At 42.5% G+C, this 14435-nt stretch overlaps 1 protein-coding gene across 4 annotated transcripts in view; it reads right to left on the minus strand.

Annotated features, from left to right (window-relative positions):
• Window positions 1-9932, minus strand: part of KDM4C (lysine demethylase 4C) — a 275997-nt gene extending 266065 nt beyond the window's left edge. The window contains exons 1-2 of one of the 4 annotated variants that reach the window (XM_037373478.1): window positions 9718-9932; window positions 1101-1265 (exon numbers count right to left, since the gene is read on the minus strand). In XM_037373478.1, the coding sequence (XP_037229375.1) occupies window positions 1101-1244 (144 nt within the window). In that variant the 5' untranslated portion in view covers window positions 1245-1265; window positions 9718-9932. The remainder of the gene's footprint in view (window positions 1-1100; window positions 1266-9717) is intronic. The other 3 variants (XM_037373479.1, XM_037373480.1, XM_037373481.1) reach the window with 3 other exon arrangements.
• Window positions 9933-14435: the final 4503 nt, after the last annotated feature.

Raw genomic sequence — 14435 nt, forward strand, 5'->3', positions numbered from 1 at the left:
TAAGTTTACTGTTCAAGATGAGAGGACTGCAGTAGTTAATCCCCACATAAACAAACAGGTTCCATAACACAGCTGCACATGTGAAAAATTCAGCTCAGGCTTTCCTCTGTTGTCTATTTATCAGATTTCTATTCCCGTTCCCAGAGAACAGTTTGAAAATATGACCTACATGTACTCTACCCTCAGAAATCAGAATGCAAATACACTACAAGGTTTTAAAAATGTGAGGGGTTCAGTTTTGTTTTGTTTTACAGGAAGCAGGAAGGAGGGAATAGGCAGGGGAAAACCAAGAACAGCAGGTTTTGTCCCTCTTCTCTCAATTTTTAAATGTCTTGACTTTGCAACATTAGCTTAAAAATCCAGTGATGAAGCCTACTATTCCCATGGATAATTTAAAATAACTAAGCTAGGATTTCTTGACCTGTACTGTGTCCTGCTGGTTTGAAAAGTGGCAGAACAGATATGGCATAAATACTTCCATGATATAACACTATATCAGACGGTCTCTGACAATCACTCTCCATTAGGGGAGGAACATCTCCTGTAAGATACTGAATATACCATTGTTCAAAGGGCAATACAACGATAGTTAATGTACTTCTAATTCTCATTAAAAAGAAGGATAACATGATCACCACTACAAAGAAAACTATTTCCATTCAAACAGTACCTCTCTATCTTCATATACACACATTGACTGTAGTGTTATTATTTGCTCCAGTATATACCAGCCTAAAAGACCGAGTTCAACATCTGGCAGACCAGGACTTCCCAGTTTATACTATAAATACCCTATTTTGTTTTGATTTGCCAAAAACTAGTTTAAATCTGCCTTAAGAAGCCATACTCTGTTGCTTTTGTAAAAATGGAAACAACTGACAGCTAGAGAGAAAACAGTATACACCACCTTCATTAGTTTGCATAAAAGAGGTACCACAAAGCTCTTTCTTAAAAGAGTAGTAGATCAATACCTATTAATTGAAAAGCATTTGGAAAAAAATTGTGAAACACTAAAAAGGTCAGTTTTGCAATTGTCAAAATACAAATACTGGGAAAACAGGTATCAGCAACAATTTTCCTTCTACATTACAGACATTTACCTTTGCAACTCCAGCCCTATGAGCACCTTGTGATTCCATGTATGCCAAGTATTTGTTGAACTCCCTGAATTCATCCATCGAAGGCCTAAAAGTCATGATTTTGCAGCTTGGGTTTGGAGGACTATCTGAGATGACAGCAGCCATTGTGGTTCACATTCAATCCAGCTTAAAAAAAAAAAAAAAAAAAGAGACAGAAAGAAGTAAAAATAATGTACACTGATAAGAATAATCTGTAAAAGAAATTCTGACATTCAACATACACGTTTCATACAGGAAAAAAGCTTCTGAAGTCTTCTGCCTATGCTAGTACGAAAGGCACAAAACAAATGTTTACTTTTTCTCCTTACTCCTTTAAGAATACCCAGCATGAACACTGACATTTACACAGTCTAGTACAAAACCTCTGTTTTTTATGGCACATTTTCTCAAGTTAACCTTTAACATCTTGTTAACACCTTGCTGTGCTGACCCATCTCCAGGTTGTTGTATTTCACTCTCTACAGATTTATACTCCACAGGCACAACCTAGAGTAACAAAGCTACACATTTAATAAAATATCACTATTCCCATTTAGTATATGGAGGAAACCAATTACTCACTTTGCACTCACACTGCAAACACAAAGAAAGAGCACCTGGATTCCTAACTCTTAAATCAGCAGTTTAACAGCAGGACTGTATTAGCTCTCATTCTCTGAAACTACTTCAACAGAAACAAAGCATGCAAGTGATACACATAAACACAATCAGTGTCTCCTCTTATTTCTATTTCTACATTGAGGATGGCTAAAAAGTCATATTTTCTGTTTCATACCATGACATCGTACTCATGAAAGGACTGATCTTTAGGCAACTGACAGATATATTTTAGCTTCAGCAAGTGCTGCAATTTCCAACTATACATCACCATGTGCCACCTATTGTTCATAAAATTCTTCCTTAATCTTATCAAAATGTTCATCCCAGAATACAGATAACTCAACTGTGGCTAGCTTTTTAGCGATTTTGCTTTCCTGAGCATATAATTTAACTCATTCCTCATTTTCTCCATTTGCAAAATGCATGCAACTATGTTCTTTATGCCACACACTGCCACCATAAGTTTTGCTTTTATGTCAGTGTATTAGCCACAAATTTCATTAGCTTCATGTCCCTTCTAGCTTGGTATGAATCACTGCACAAGAAAGTTCTATATATGAGATACTTTTATGTCTTTCCATGTTTCACTCTCCTACTGGTATTCCAACATCTAACACGCTTTTTGTGTCCTCAGTTTTCCTCTCATTTTGCCTCCTCTTTACACCCAGCACACCAATCCCCATTCTTAGCACTTAATTCTTTTTTCCACACTCCCACGTTCAGTAACATCCTGTTCCCCTCCCCACACTATCTTCCATCCTTGTTTGAGCTGTAACTATAACTAGATTTCTGCAATTCTCCCATTCTGAAAACCAGTACTACTTACATTGGGGGTATTTTTGCATTTAAATGATCAAGTCCATACAGGCCAAGACACCTCAACATGTACAAGCAGGATAACTTCCCCCAGTAGCAAACAGCTGGCTTGTACATAATACACCCTTCATTTTTTCCCATCTATTGAAGTTCCACATACAATCTTGCTACTATAACCAGTGCCAGGAAAATGAAACTTGGATTTATAACGATAGATGAAGCTACGCTTTCGTTCACTGGAAAGTGCAATAGACAGTATTTATATTTGTAATGCTTCACTGACTGTAACGTGATGCCAGAAATACATTGAACAAGACATTTGATTTCTCTGTATAAAATCAGCTTTTAGGCTTTCACCTTTAGATCTATTAAGTATCTACATGAGTGAAATACATATATACATACACACACACCCCACCTCTACAAAACAAACTGCAATTTTTTCACTAGGGAAAAAATGTTAATAGTCCTTCATTCATCATCATTTTGCACCTTTCAATCGCTTCCACTGATTATATTCAAGACACCCAGCAGTCAACAGTTAATTCACCATAGCACCCTTAGATTAAACTCATAACCCTACAGATTAACACCCTTCCCTCAACTCTTCCAGTATTCTCAAATATAGTCAGTGCAGTTTTGGAGGGCTTTGCATGGAAGAACAAAAAAAATACTTCATTCTTTGTTGGTGTTTGGTTTTTTTGTTGTGGTTTGTTGTTGTGTTTTTAAAGCAAATTACTTCAGCATCCACTTATGAATTTCTCTTTTACATCACTAATATTCTTTCCTTCATGGATATTTCAGAAGGAACATTTCAGAAGTGCATTTTATCCACTTACCTGCCTATCAAGTCCAGCACTCCCAAAGTCGAGCATTCCTAAAGCATTAATTGGGGCGAGCGGGGGGTGGGTGGGGGTGGGTGGGGTGAGAAAGGAGGCACATTGCAACAACTGGTAATTGGAATTATGTTCAGTTAACCAATAACTGGACTGCTGTTTCATTACTTCAATATCTTTCAGACACTGTCCTAGTTTTAGCTGGGATAAAGTCAGTTTTCTTTTCAGTAGCTGTTACAGTGCTGTGTTCTGGATTTAGTATGAGAATAACATTGATAACACACTGGTGAGTTTAATGGTTGCTTAGTGTTGCTTCTATTAAATCAAGGACTTTTCAGTTTCTCAGGCCCTGCCGGCGAGAGGGATGGAGAGGCACAAGAAACTGGGAAGGGACACAGCCAGGGCAGGTGACCCAAACTAGCCAAAGGGATATTCCATACCACAGAACATCACGCTTGGTATACAAACTTGGGGGATTGGGCTGGGGCTGCCGACCGCTGCTCAGGGACTGGCTGGGTATCGGTCAGTGGGTGGTGACCAGCTGTATTGTGCATCAATACTTGGTTTGTTGTTTGGGGTTTTTTTTCATCGTGTATTTTATTCCTCTCTCTTTCTCCTTTTCATTACAACTGTTGTTGTTACTATAATATTTCACTTTATTTCAATTATTAAATTGTTCTTATCTCAACCCACAAGTTTTACCTTTTTCCAGATTCTCCTTCCCATCCCACCATGGAGGGGGGCAGTGAGCAAACAGCTGTGTGGTTCTTAGTTGCCAACTGGGGTTAAACCACTACAGACACAAAAATTTACCTAAGTCAAATCAGAGCTATTATTTCTGCTTAATTCAATGTGGTATCTGTAGACAATACAAAACTGGGAGGATCAGCCGATACACCAGAGGGTTGTGTGGACATGCAGAGGGACCTCGACAGGCTGGAGAAATGGGCTGACAGGAACCTCATGAAGCTCAGCAAGGGGAAGTGCAAAGTCCTGCGCCTGAGGAAGAACCCCAGGCATATGGGGTACGTGCTGGGGGCTGGCAGGCTGGAAAGCAGCTTTGCAGAGAAGGCCTTTGGGGGTCCTGGGGGACACCAAGTTGAACATGAGCCAGCAATCCAGCAAAGGTGGCTAACAATGTCCTGAACTGCATTAAGAGGAATGCTGCTAGCAGGTCAAGATCCTCCCCTTTTATTCAGCACTATTGAGGCCACACCTGGGGTGCTGTGCCCAGTTCAAGACAGATACTAAACTACTAGAAGAGAGTCCAGCAAAAGACCACTACAATTATGAAGGGGCTGGACCATCTCTTTCATGAAGGAAAGCTGAGGCATTTGGGGTGGTTAAGCCTAGAGAAGGGAAGGTTCTTATCTGTGTGTATAAACACCTAACGGGATGGAGAAAGAAGAGGGAGACAGGCTTTTTTAACTGATGCCCAGTGACAAGAGAAATGGCAATGGACACAAACTAAAACACAGGAAATTAATTCCATCTGAACACCAGGAAACACTTCCTCACTGGGAGGGTGGTCAAACACTGGAAGAGGTAGCTCAGAGAAGCTGTGAAGTCTCTGTCCCTGGAGACAGCCAAGGCCTACCAGAAAAGCTCATATACTCACATCAAGACAAAATCTCGTTAATGCTACCAGTACTTACATAATCCAAGATGCAAACACATTTTACTGGTCAGTTATGGTGACAAGGGAAGTGCTTTTTAGCCAACTCCTGTAATATTTCTGCATAGCTTGTACAAACATAACACACGATACTTCAATGTGTACATTCGACTACTCAGCTGCTAGAACAAGGTGATAGAAGACTGCAATAAACTTCAGGGGCTGTCGAAGCAAAAGGGGGAACCAGACAAAGAGGAAAAAAGAAAAGAATAACTTTCTGCATGCTTTGACATTACTAACTAAACCTGGATATGGGAAGAGTTAATTACCTAATCTACAGAAGAGAAATGTACCATATTACATGTACCATAACACACACTTTATTCTGCATGATTCTCTTGTAAGTGCAGAATCTACACGATTGTTTCCTCCATATCCTAAGAAAAGGATCTCTACACCCCACTGCTGTCAACTGAATCTTAAGCATCCAAATTAGTACCAGGCAGCTACAATTTCCAGCCTTCCCTGTCAACACCAAACTGCTTTTTGTAATGCCTATACCTTACCATAGTGTTAGTTTCCACCAATAAATATGTTTAACATTGTGACAGTTAGCTGTTCAACACCATTCTTCCATGCAGAATCCTTCATACCCTCGCAAGAACAAAGATTATTCCCACAATTGAGAAACATCTTCCAAGTTTCATTTATTGACACCTAATATAGAAATCTAAACTAGCAATTGTGTTTAATTTAATTTAATTGTGTTAAATTTAATGTTTAATTAAAATACAGGCAAGGCACTGATCTACACAACTAGAAAATACTCCATTAAGACAGAATGAAGCACACCAGAAAAACAGCATGTGTTAATTTCCAGTTGGTTAAAATGCACAAAAACTTACATGAAACCAGCTTTCAGTATTACAGTATTCTCCCTCCACCATAATACTAAACTGTCAGATCTCCTCCAAAGGCTATCCACTTATTTTTGCTTCTAATGTAAAACGAACCAGTTCCAATCCTCACCAGCAGGAAATCAAAACTTTCTGGTTTTAAACTACAGAAGATTTGACACAATTGTTCTTCCAAAGATGCTTTGTGGGAGGCATCTTGACTTGCCAAACGGTGTCCCCTTTGGCCTCAGTACTGAAAGCACTGCTGAACAAGAAAGGAGAAAAACCACTGCCTGCTAAGTCTGCTCTGCTAATACACAAAATGATTAGCTAATATGGAAAATTGCTAAATAACTATGGGCCATTTTTGTCTTGCCTGCATCATAACCTAAGTGTGTTGATAAGCTGATCTACTAAAATATGATCTCTATGTTCAATATACAAAATATCAATGTCCACAGCCTTTACTCAAGAACCCAAATTCAACAAATTACATAAAGCAAGCTCCAGTAAGTGAGAAAAAGAAGGAAGACAAGAAGAAAAAAGAACAAAGCTTTGAGGCTTATCACTTCTCACAGATAAAGTAGTTAACACACACATTTTTCCCTTCTCTGTTTGCAGATTTTCACCCACACTAACTATGGGACAACAAACATTTGAGGAAGAACTTATCTTGAGGAAAATTTTTCACATAACTGACACAAAAACAATTTTTTCCAGAGAAAGGCATGCACGAAAAGCCACAGCATTGAGGCTGATCTGAAAGAAATGCAAATCAATCCATGTGAAAGCAGTTATCAGATACAGAAGTTTTCAATTAAAAAAAAATTACAAAGCATTCATTATAAAGTACTAGCCACCACCTTTTAGAAATCATTCAGGAAAAACACTTTATTGAAAAAACTTGAGGAAAACTACATTTTTTTCCACCAACCTCCTATTTGCAGAGTTTGTTTTGCAAAAAAAGTGCAAGAGCTGAAAAGGAAACAAGTAGAAAACCAGGTCTTAAGCTGTAATAGTCTAAGCAGCAACTTTATTTACAACATAAGTAAAATCTCCATAAGCTCATCAAAGAATTTATTTTTATGACATATATGGGTAGATTCACTTCTGCATTTTCCTGCATAAGTTTTAAAAACTTTTTAGCATAATCTGTAAGTAGGTATCATCCAACTCCTTATATTGTTTGGTATAGCAAATTCAAAGATGAAAGATACTGCAATAGTGCACAGTCCATGACTAGCTACAGGAATGACTTTCAGGTAATTGGAAACATAAAAGCATCGTTTGCATGTCCAACTATTACTGAGCATGCAAACAGCAATCTCAATGTAATTTGGTTTTGCATACTTGTGTTTGAATTGTTCCTTTAATAACAGTTAAGTGTGCATGGAAATTATGTCTGCCTAGTTTAAGTACCTGGCTTAGAAAAAGATACTGTTTATTAGGCATTCCAAATCTGTTCTTTAGGTTATCTGACTGCATTAAATGTTAAAATAAATTTACAGGCCACAGAGTTTTGTATTTGTGATAAGAAGCATTTGTAAGCCAAATCCCATGGTCAGGCACATATTGATCAGACATCCAGCAGTCATCAAGAAGAATCAATTAAGCTTAAAAATGTTAGGAGTATTAAAGCATTTAATCAACTATAAAAACTTAAGAAACCATAAGTCTGGATAGGTAACCATATTCTGAGGCTCCTAAAACCATCTCAGTTTGACTATAAAGCTCGATGTGGTTTAACAAACTTCAAGTTCACGTTTCTGTGTTTGATACTACCTTTGCAGCAATTATTTCCAAAAACATAAAACTGATGTATTTTGAACCCATAAATATTGAACTGAAAAATGACCTGAATTTATTCCATAGGCATTCCTCTCCCACACCAGCTTCACAGCATGCAAAAACATCTTGAAATAATTGATCTGGGACAAAGGGCAAGAAGGAAAACAAAAAAGCCAAACACCTCATTCTTATTTTCAAACTCTAGTGCAATGAGGTTTTGCTTTCTTCTTAATGAAAACACAGGCATAAAATCTGTGGTCCTATGTGGAAGCAGCATGTGACAACTTTCAGCAACAGCAAGTCAGACCTACCAAGTTTCCACAGTGGCTAGCAGCAAATACCTAGAAAAACATAAGTGTAGGGGTAGCTTGTAATTATACTTCTCTAGAATCCCATCTCAGTCTTCAGCATAGGGCTCCTTAGATGGATCAAGGAATCCTCAGAGGCCACATCAGTTTATTATTTTTTTTTAAACACTGAGTAAAGGTTTTTCCTATCATATACATTGGCCCTAAGTCTGCTCCAACAGCTATTTAATTGTGCCCACCTATATGGATAAGACCATACCATTTCCCAGGTCAGTCTCTAGAAAGGAAATTGCTCTTACATGCATCTGTATCTGCACTTTGACTAAAGAAAACCATCAGCTGCCAGCAATCAGTAAGATCAGCACCACTCCAAAGTGAAGATGAATAAGGTAAGTATGACTGGCAGTGGTTCAGTTTACCCTCATTTCAGGAACTAAAAAGGAAATCACGGTTGTGTTTTCCATTGTCTTCTGTTTGGAAGGTACTTCTGTGAAGCAATACCATCAGCTAGCTATCACAGCTCAAGGAAAAATAAGGGTAAGTGGGCCCAAGACCCATTTTATACCACAGTCGTTTTCACATTCTGTTTCCTTAAGAATGTGAACAAAAAACTACAGAGTGACAACAAATAGCCTGCATTAGGCTGCTACAAGTTTCTTTCCTGTGGGCAACGTTTCAGCCTAAAAACTGCTGGTTTAGTAGTCACAAGGTAACTTCCCTCACTGCTGTCGCTAACATCTCAGAAGAAAAAGTGCAAAGGATCGCAAATCTGCAGTTTAATAATATCAAAAATAAACACTGTTTATGCTCTGAGGCAGAATAAATCTTTTAAAAACACAGAGACACGCAGTGTTTTTCCTAACACAGTTAACCTAGCAGAAAAAAAAATGTTTTGTACACAATTCTCCTTTCAGACTGGCAATTAAAGTCAACCGCAAAAGAGAGATGGCTCGTAATATAAGACATACCATGATCCCGAACCTGGCTCCAAAAGCGTGAAGCAGCGGCACCTGAGCATCGTGCTCAGAGAACTGCTTTAAAAGTCTCTTTATAACACTTTACAATTAACTTCCAGGAACGCCTCAAAGACGTGCAGAAACGAACTAACGGTGCCAACGCGGCTGTACTTTGCAAGGAAAAGATGTTGTCTGAGAAATCCACAGGATTTCACCAAAGTCCAGAAAGGCACGGAGAGAGTACTTCACTCTGCCCGTCCACTTCGGACACCCGGGGAAACGGCTGATCCCTCGCGGAGCTTACACCGCCCGCCCTGACCCAGAATCGCTGCCCGCAAACGGGAACACGAGACGTATCTTCCCGACACCTGCCGGCTTCGTTTCCTCAGCTCGGTCCCCGCCGCCATCCACTCACTCGCAGCGCGGAGTCCCCACACCGTTTCCCTCCCGGCCGCGGCGGGTCCCGGCCCCTCACGCACCCCACCGCGGGGGGCTGCCGGGCGGCACGGCGGCCGCTCCGCCCCGCACCTGGCCCCTACGGCCTGCTCCGGCGCGCCAGCCCGGCCACCCGCGACCCCGCCGGCTGGACCCGCCGCGGCCCCGCACTCCCACCAGCTCGACCCCGCTTCTCCCGGCCCTGCCGCCACCGTCCCGCCCGCCCCCGGCCCACGCACAGCCCGCACCTCCCTCCGCGCTGGCGGCCGCCCCACGCCCCCTCCCCGCAGACGCGCCGCCCGGCCCCGGCGCGAAGCTCGCTCCGCACCTGTCCGGGAGAGGGCTAAGCGGGCAGCTGCAGCCAGAGGAAGGCGAGTGGGAAGGGGAGCGGCGGCATCGCAGGCCGGGGCTACTCCCCGCCGTCTCCTCGGTCCTCTCGGGGCTTCGCTTCCCAGTGCCTGCGGGACACCCCGCCGCCGGCGCCGATGACAGCTGCTGACTGCGCATGCGCGCAGCCCTCACACGTAGGGGGGAAGCGCGCAGGCCCTGGCGGGCGGGGGGGCAGAGCACGTGACGGAGGAGCGGCGCTGCGTCACGTGCCGAGGGCAGGCGGTGCCGCGGGCGCTTCCGGGCGGGGGGGGCGTGTTCCCCACTTCGCGAGGCGTGGCGGACGCGTGAGGGGTGGGGAGTCGCGCGGTGGTCACGTGGGAGCGCTCGTGCGCTGAGGGGATTCCCGTGGCGGGTCGGCGGGGCGCGGGCTGCGCGGCGGGGCCAGGCGGGTAGGCGGGGCCAGGCGGGTAGGCGGGGCCAGGCGGGTAGGCGGGGCCAGGCGGGTAGGCGGGGCCAGGCGGGTAGGCGGGGCCAGGCGGGTAGGCGGGGCTCAGCCCGGGCGCGGGCGTGCGGGCGGGCCGCCCCTCTGGCGGGAGGGCGCGCGGGGCGGGGAGGGGCGGCGGGGCAGCGGGCCCCGGAGGGCGGGGCGGGGCGGGGCGGGGTGGGGAGGAGCGCGGGGGGCGCCTCGTCCGCGTCGCTCCTGCCTCCCGTCTCAGCCGCCCCCGAGCGACGTTCGCGCACGATTGCTTCCCCCGGCCGCGGCCCCTGCCGCGAAACACGTGAGGAAAACAAGCCCAGGGTTTACGAACAGAGCCGGTCTGTTAACCTCAGCGGTACGGCAGGCGCGACCTTTCCGGTGAATAATGAACTATGTACAATTTATTTAAGGAACAGAGTGCCCACGCTTTTGTTTGGCTATGAGTTGATAAACATTCGGAGACCCTCATTACTGACTTTAAGGATGCACTAAATTCTTGAACTGGTGACGTAAAGAATGTACTAATTACCGAGGCTTCGGATTTCTGTTATCTTTACAAAGACACCTGGTCCTAATGATATGAAGAAATTGTATGGAATAGGGACAATAATTTAAGTGTAAATATATTTACTCAAAGAATGTTGGTATAGTAATTAGATCATGTAACCATATAGTTTGAAAGAAATAATTAATGAAATAACTAATGAAAGAAGGGGTCTGTTTCTCTAACATTCTCTAACAAGGGGCCTGTTTATAAGTTACCTAGAGGGAGTGATTAAAAGAAACAAGAATAAGACACAGATGGTCGACAAGGACATAAATTAGCTTTGACGGGTAAGAGTACTGCAAACTTGCAAGACCATCACATGCCAGGCAAAGGGTGAAAAGTACACCATGAGGAAGACCTACGGCCTTCCTCCCAAAGACCACTGCCCACGTCCCGGAGACCCTTGCCCACAATTCTTGGAAGAATTTGCACAAGCCCGAAGGACTGATAAGCTAATTAACATACAAAGCGAGAGTAGGCGGGTTTAGGTGGTGAATATGTATAGGCGTTAATTGAATAATCATTGTTTTGTTGTATGAATATGAGATAGTTCGTCACTTCGGGTGTGCATGACTTTGGTGGAGCGATCCCCCCATGCACCCAGCGCTGCCAAATAAAGATAATCTCCGCTCATTCGAATATTGGTGACTGATTCTTTAAATAACTGGTCCGCAGGAATGGTGGATCTGTCAGAGCAAGCCGCTAGGTCGGCCGACACCGTCATGACCCATCAGGGTCAGGTACTGCTAATGACAGTGATTCTGTTTCCAAAACTTTGATTTTACTTTCAGAAACTAAGCCCCACAGCACTGTATGTCATGCATTCACTTTCTAAAATGCCACAGCACAGTGTAATTTTGACTCTTGAGGTTGTGTGTGATATGCTTTGATTTTTCTTATTAATCAGTAATCTCTGTTTATCTTTCAATTTAGCTTCTGGTTGCTGTGTTCAAGAAAGTAATGAAAAATGACCAAAAGGTAATTAAAGGCCAAGTCCTTTTCAGATACACTTCTTCAAGCATACCTGTTATGTTAAAACAAGCCTAACTTCACACTTGATTTTATCTTTTAAATGCCAAAGACTTTTTTCAGTACTAATGGAACCTGGAAATACAGGGGTTTGGGTTTTTTTCCAAAGGAATACATCTAATGCTGTAACTGTGCTGTGCTGAGAGACTTGCACGTTGTTTTGTCTTTTGGACACGGTACTATACATTAAATCGTAGTAGTACTGTATATATCTTCAGTCCCAAGAAAACTCATGCAACTGTCTTTAAACTGTATGGCGCTGCTATGTCCAGCAATGTCTAAAATAAGTCATCCTCATCTGCCTAAGGAAAGGACTTTTGTTTCACTGGATATAAGTAGGAGAAACAGAGGGAGTCGTTTGCCTTCATCCTCCTCAGGCCTTTGCGGGGATGCAGAAAATGTTTATTCAGTGCTTATGGGAAAACAGTGCAGTTGAATGCAGTTTCTCATTCAGTTTGTTCTCTGCTCATTGATTCAATTACACACAAAAGACTGATGACTTCGGATTGTTTTCGAACATGATCTCTAAAATTGATGCTGAGTACTTGCTGAAGAGAAAGTACAGGAGTGACTCTTGAAAGTAATAGAGTCAGCACCTCTCCCCATGTGGTCTTCTTTCAGGTTACAATATACAATATACAATAATATACAATACAACAATATACAATAATACTGTAAGGTCATTAAGTGCCTGGAGTATGTTAAAGTATTGCCAAGGCATACACCTCTCAGTGCCACTGGCTCAGCACTCCCAAGTGATGGACTGAAGGTGCAGGTGGGTAGTCCAAGAACAGTAACTCTGCATCATGTTGTGGCTATGGAAAACTATGCCTTGACATAATTTTTCAGAGCTAGTAGCTTAGCATGTGTGTGTTGCTAGATGGAAGTGAGGACACTGGCATCTTCAGAACAGTTAATGTAGCTACGCATGGTCAATAGATCAGTGTTTTAGCTTTATGAAACTGCTGTGCTTACAGTACTCACTGCTCACTTTCTTTAGTGGGTTCATCTCAAAGCACCTGTGAATTTGCTGACATGTTCTAGCTGGCATGAAGAGGTTTTTTTCATATGGAGGTTTAAGTAAGCTTTTCTGCACTTCGTTCCTCCCTTTCATGTTTTGGGCTATGCCATTAGGTTAGTGTTGGCTAGTAACAAAAACCCTGGTCACACGATCACAGCCACTAAGAAAAAAGGATGTAACCCCTAAGTTCTCTTGACTTTGTTTTAAGTTGCTGATGCAATAGCTAGGGAGCACAAGCTTCTGACCAAAAAATGGCCTTTCTGCTGTATGATAGTGTAAGTATCATCCCCCACTTCACAGAGGTCAGAAGCCACTCACGCTGGAGTCGTCTATGTGTGATTCCATTGCACCTCTGCATCCCTGTTTCAGTGTTGTACCACCCACGGTAAAAACTTTTGTACTTAATATAATCTGAGTGTTCTGTACTGCAGTTTATTTGTTTGTCTTGACCTACCACTGTGTGTTTCCATGGTGGCTCCGTCTTCTCTATGGCCTCTCACTAGATAATGGTGGACAGCAATAAGATCACCCTAAAGCTTTGTCCTCTTAAGGCTGAACAAACCCAGCTCCCTCAGTCGCTCTTTGTATGTCCTGTCTTCCAGCCCCTGACAATCTTGTGGCCTTCCACTGGACTTGTTCGAGTGTGTCAGTGTCTTTCTTATACTGGGAAACCAAAAACTGGACACAGCATGGTATTTCACCCAGATTGGTGCAGAATATATAATTTTGGGTTTAAATGTAGGTTACTTCCGAATTGTGTAGTAGTAATACTAAGAAATCTCAGAATTTTGAGCAAGATGTTTGCTTAACATGACAGTAGCATAGCTATCTAAAGTAAGGTCACTTTGAAGGCAGAAAAAGTTTTGTAGCATTCCACTGCAATACTGCTTAAAACACATGAGATGGCAGCAAAAACCAGAAGGAAAGCACTGCTAGCCCAAGCTGGAGAGTGGGACAGATTTTGCCATATTCCTGATAATATTGTCTAGACTGTGCAGGTTGTTGCAGTTGAGTTGTAAACCAGGACATGAGCATGGGCTGTTCAAATCTGATCCTGACTAAAATTTTTTGTAGCCTGTATGTTTAATGAATAGTGTGCAATTTAGCAATGTTACATAATTATGTTGTGTAGAATACAGAGGAAACACAATAACATTTTATTCCAGTATTTATTTGTCAATTTTACGTCTTTGTCGTCATGTCTTCATAATAAAAATTTTGATAGCAACATGTAAGATTGTATTTCTTAGTGTTCTGGAAATTCATTCACTTGTAGAACTTTGTAGCTGTTAAAAATTTCAGTGACATGAAGATGAAGTTAGGCATATTTTAACTGGGAATGATGTACAGTAAAAATAATACCAGTACAGAAAGGGAGTTAGTTTACCCAGGCACATAGTCAGTAGGTAACCTCTGCATGTTGATGTCATTATATCCAGATCAATATTTTGAGTGCTGTGACTCAAGACAGAATTTACTGGTTTGAAATAAAAATTCCCAGAATCTCTCTGCACCTTTTACAAAGGCCATACTATGTAGGGAACTGAGACAGTGGGTCGTTTTGATAATGTGCAGCTGTGATCCTGCAGCAAAGAGGGAAATAACTTTGAGGGAGTGTGAGAAGAAACCCGCATGAGATAG

This window comes from Falco rusticolus, chromosome Z, assembly GCF_015220075.1.
Source record: "Falco rusticolus isolate bFalRus1 chromosome Z, bFalRus1.pri, whole genome shotgun sequence".
NCBI classification, from domain to species: Eukaryota; Metazoa; Chordata; class Aves; order Falconiformes; family Falconidae; genus Falco; species Falco rusticolus.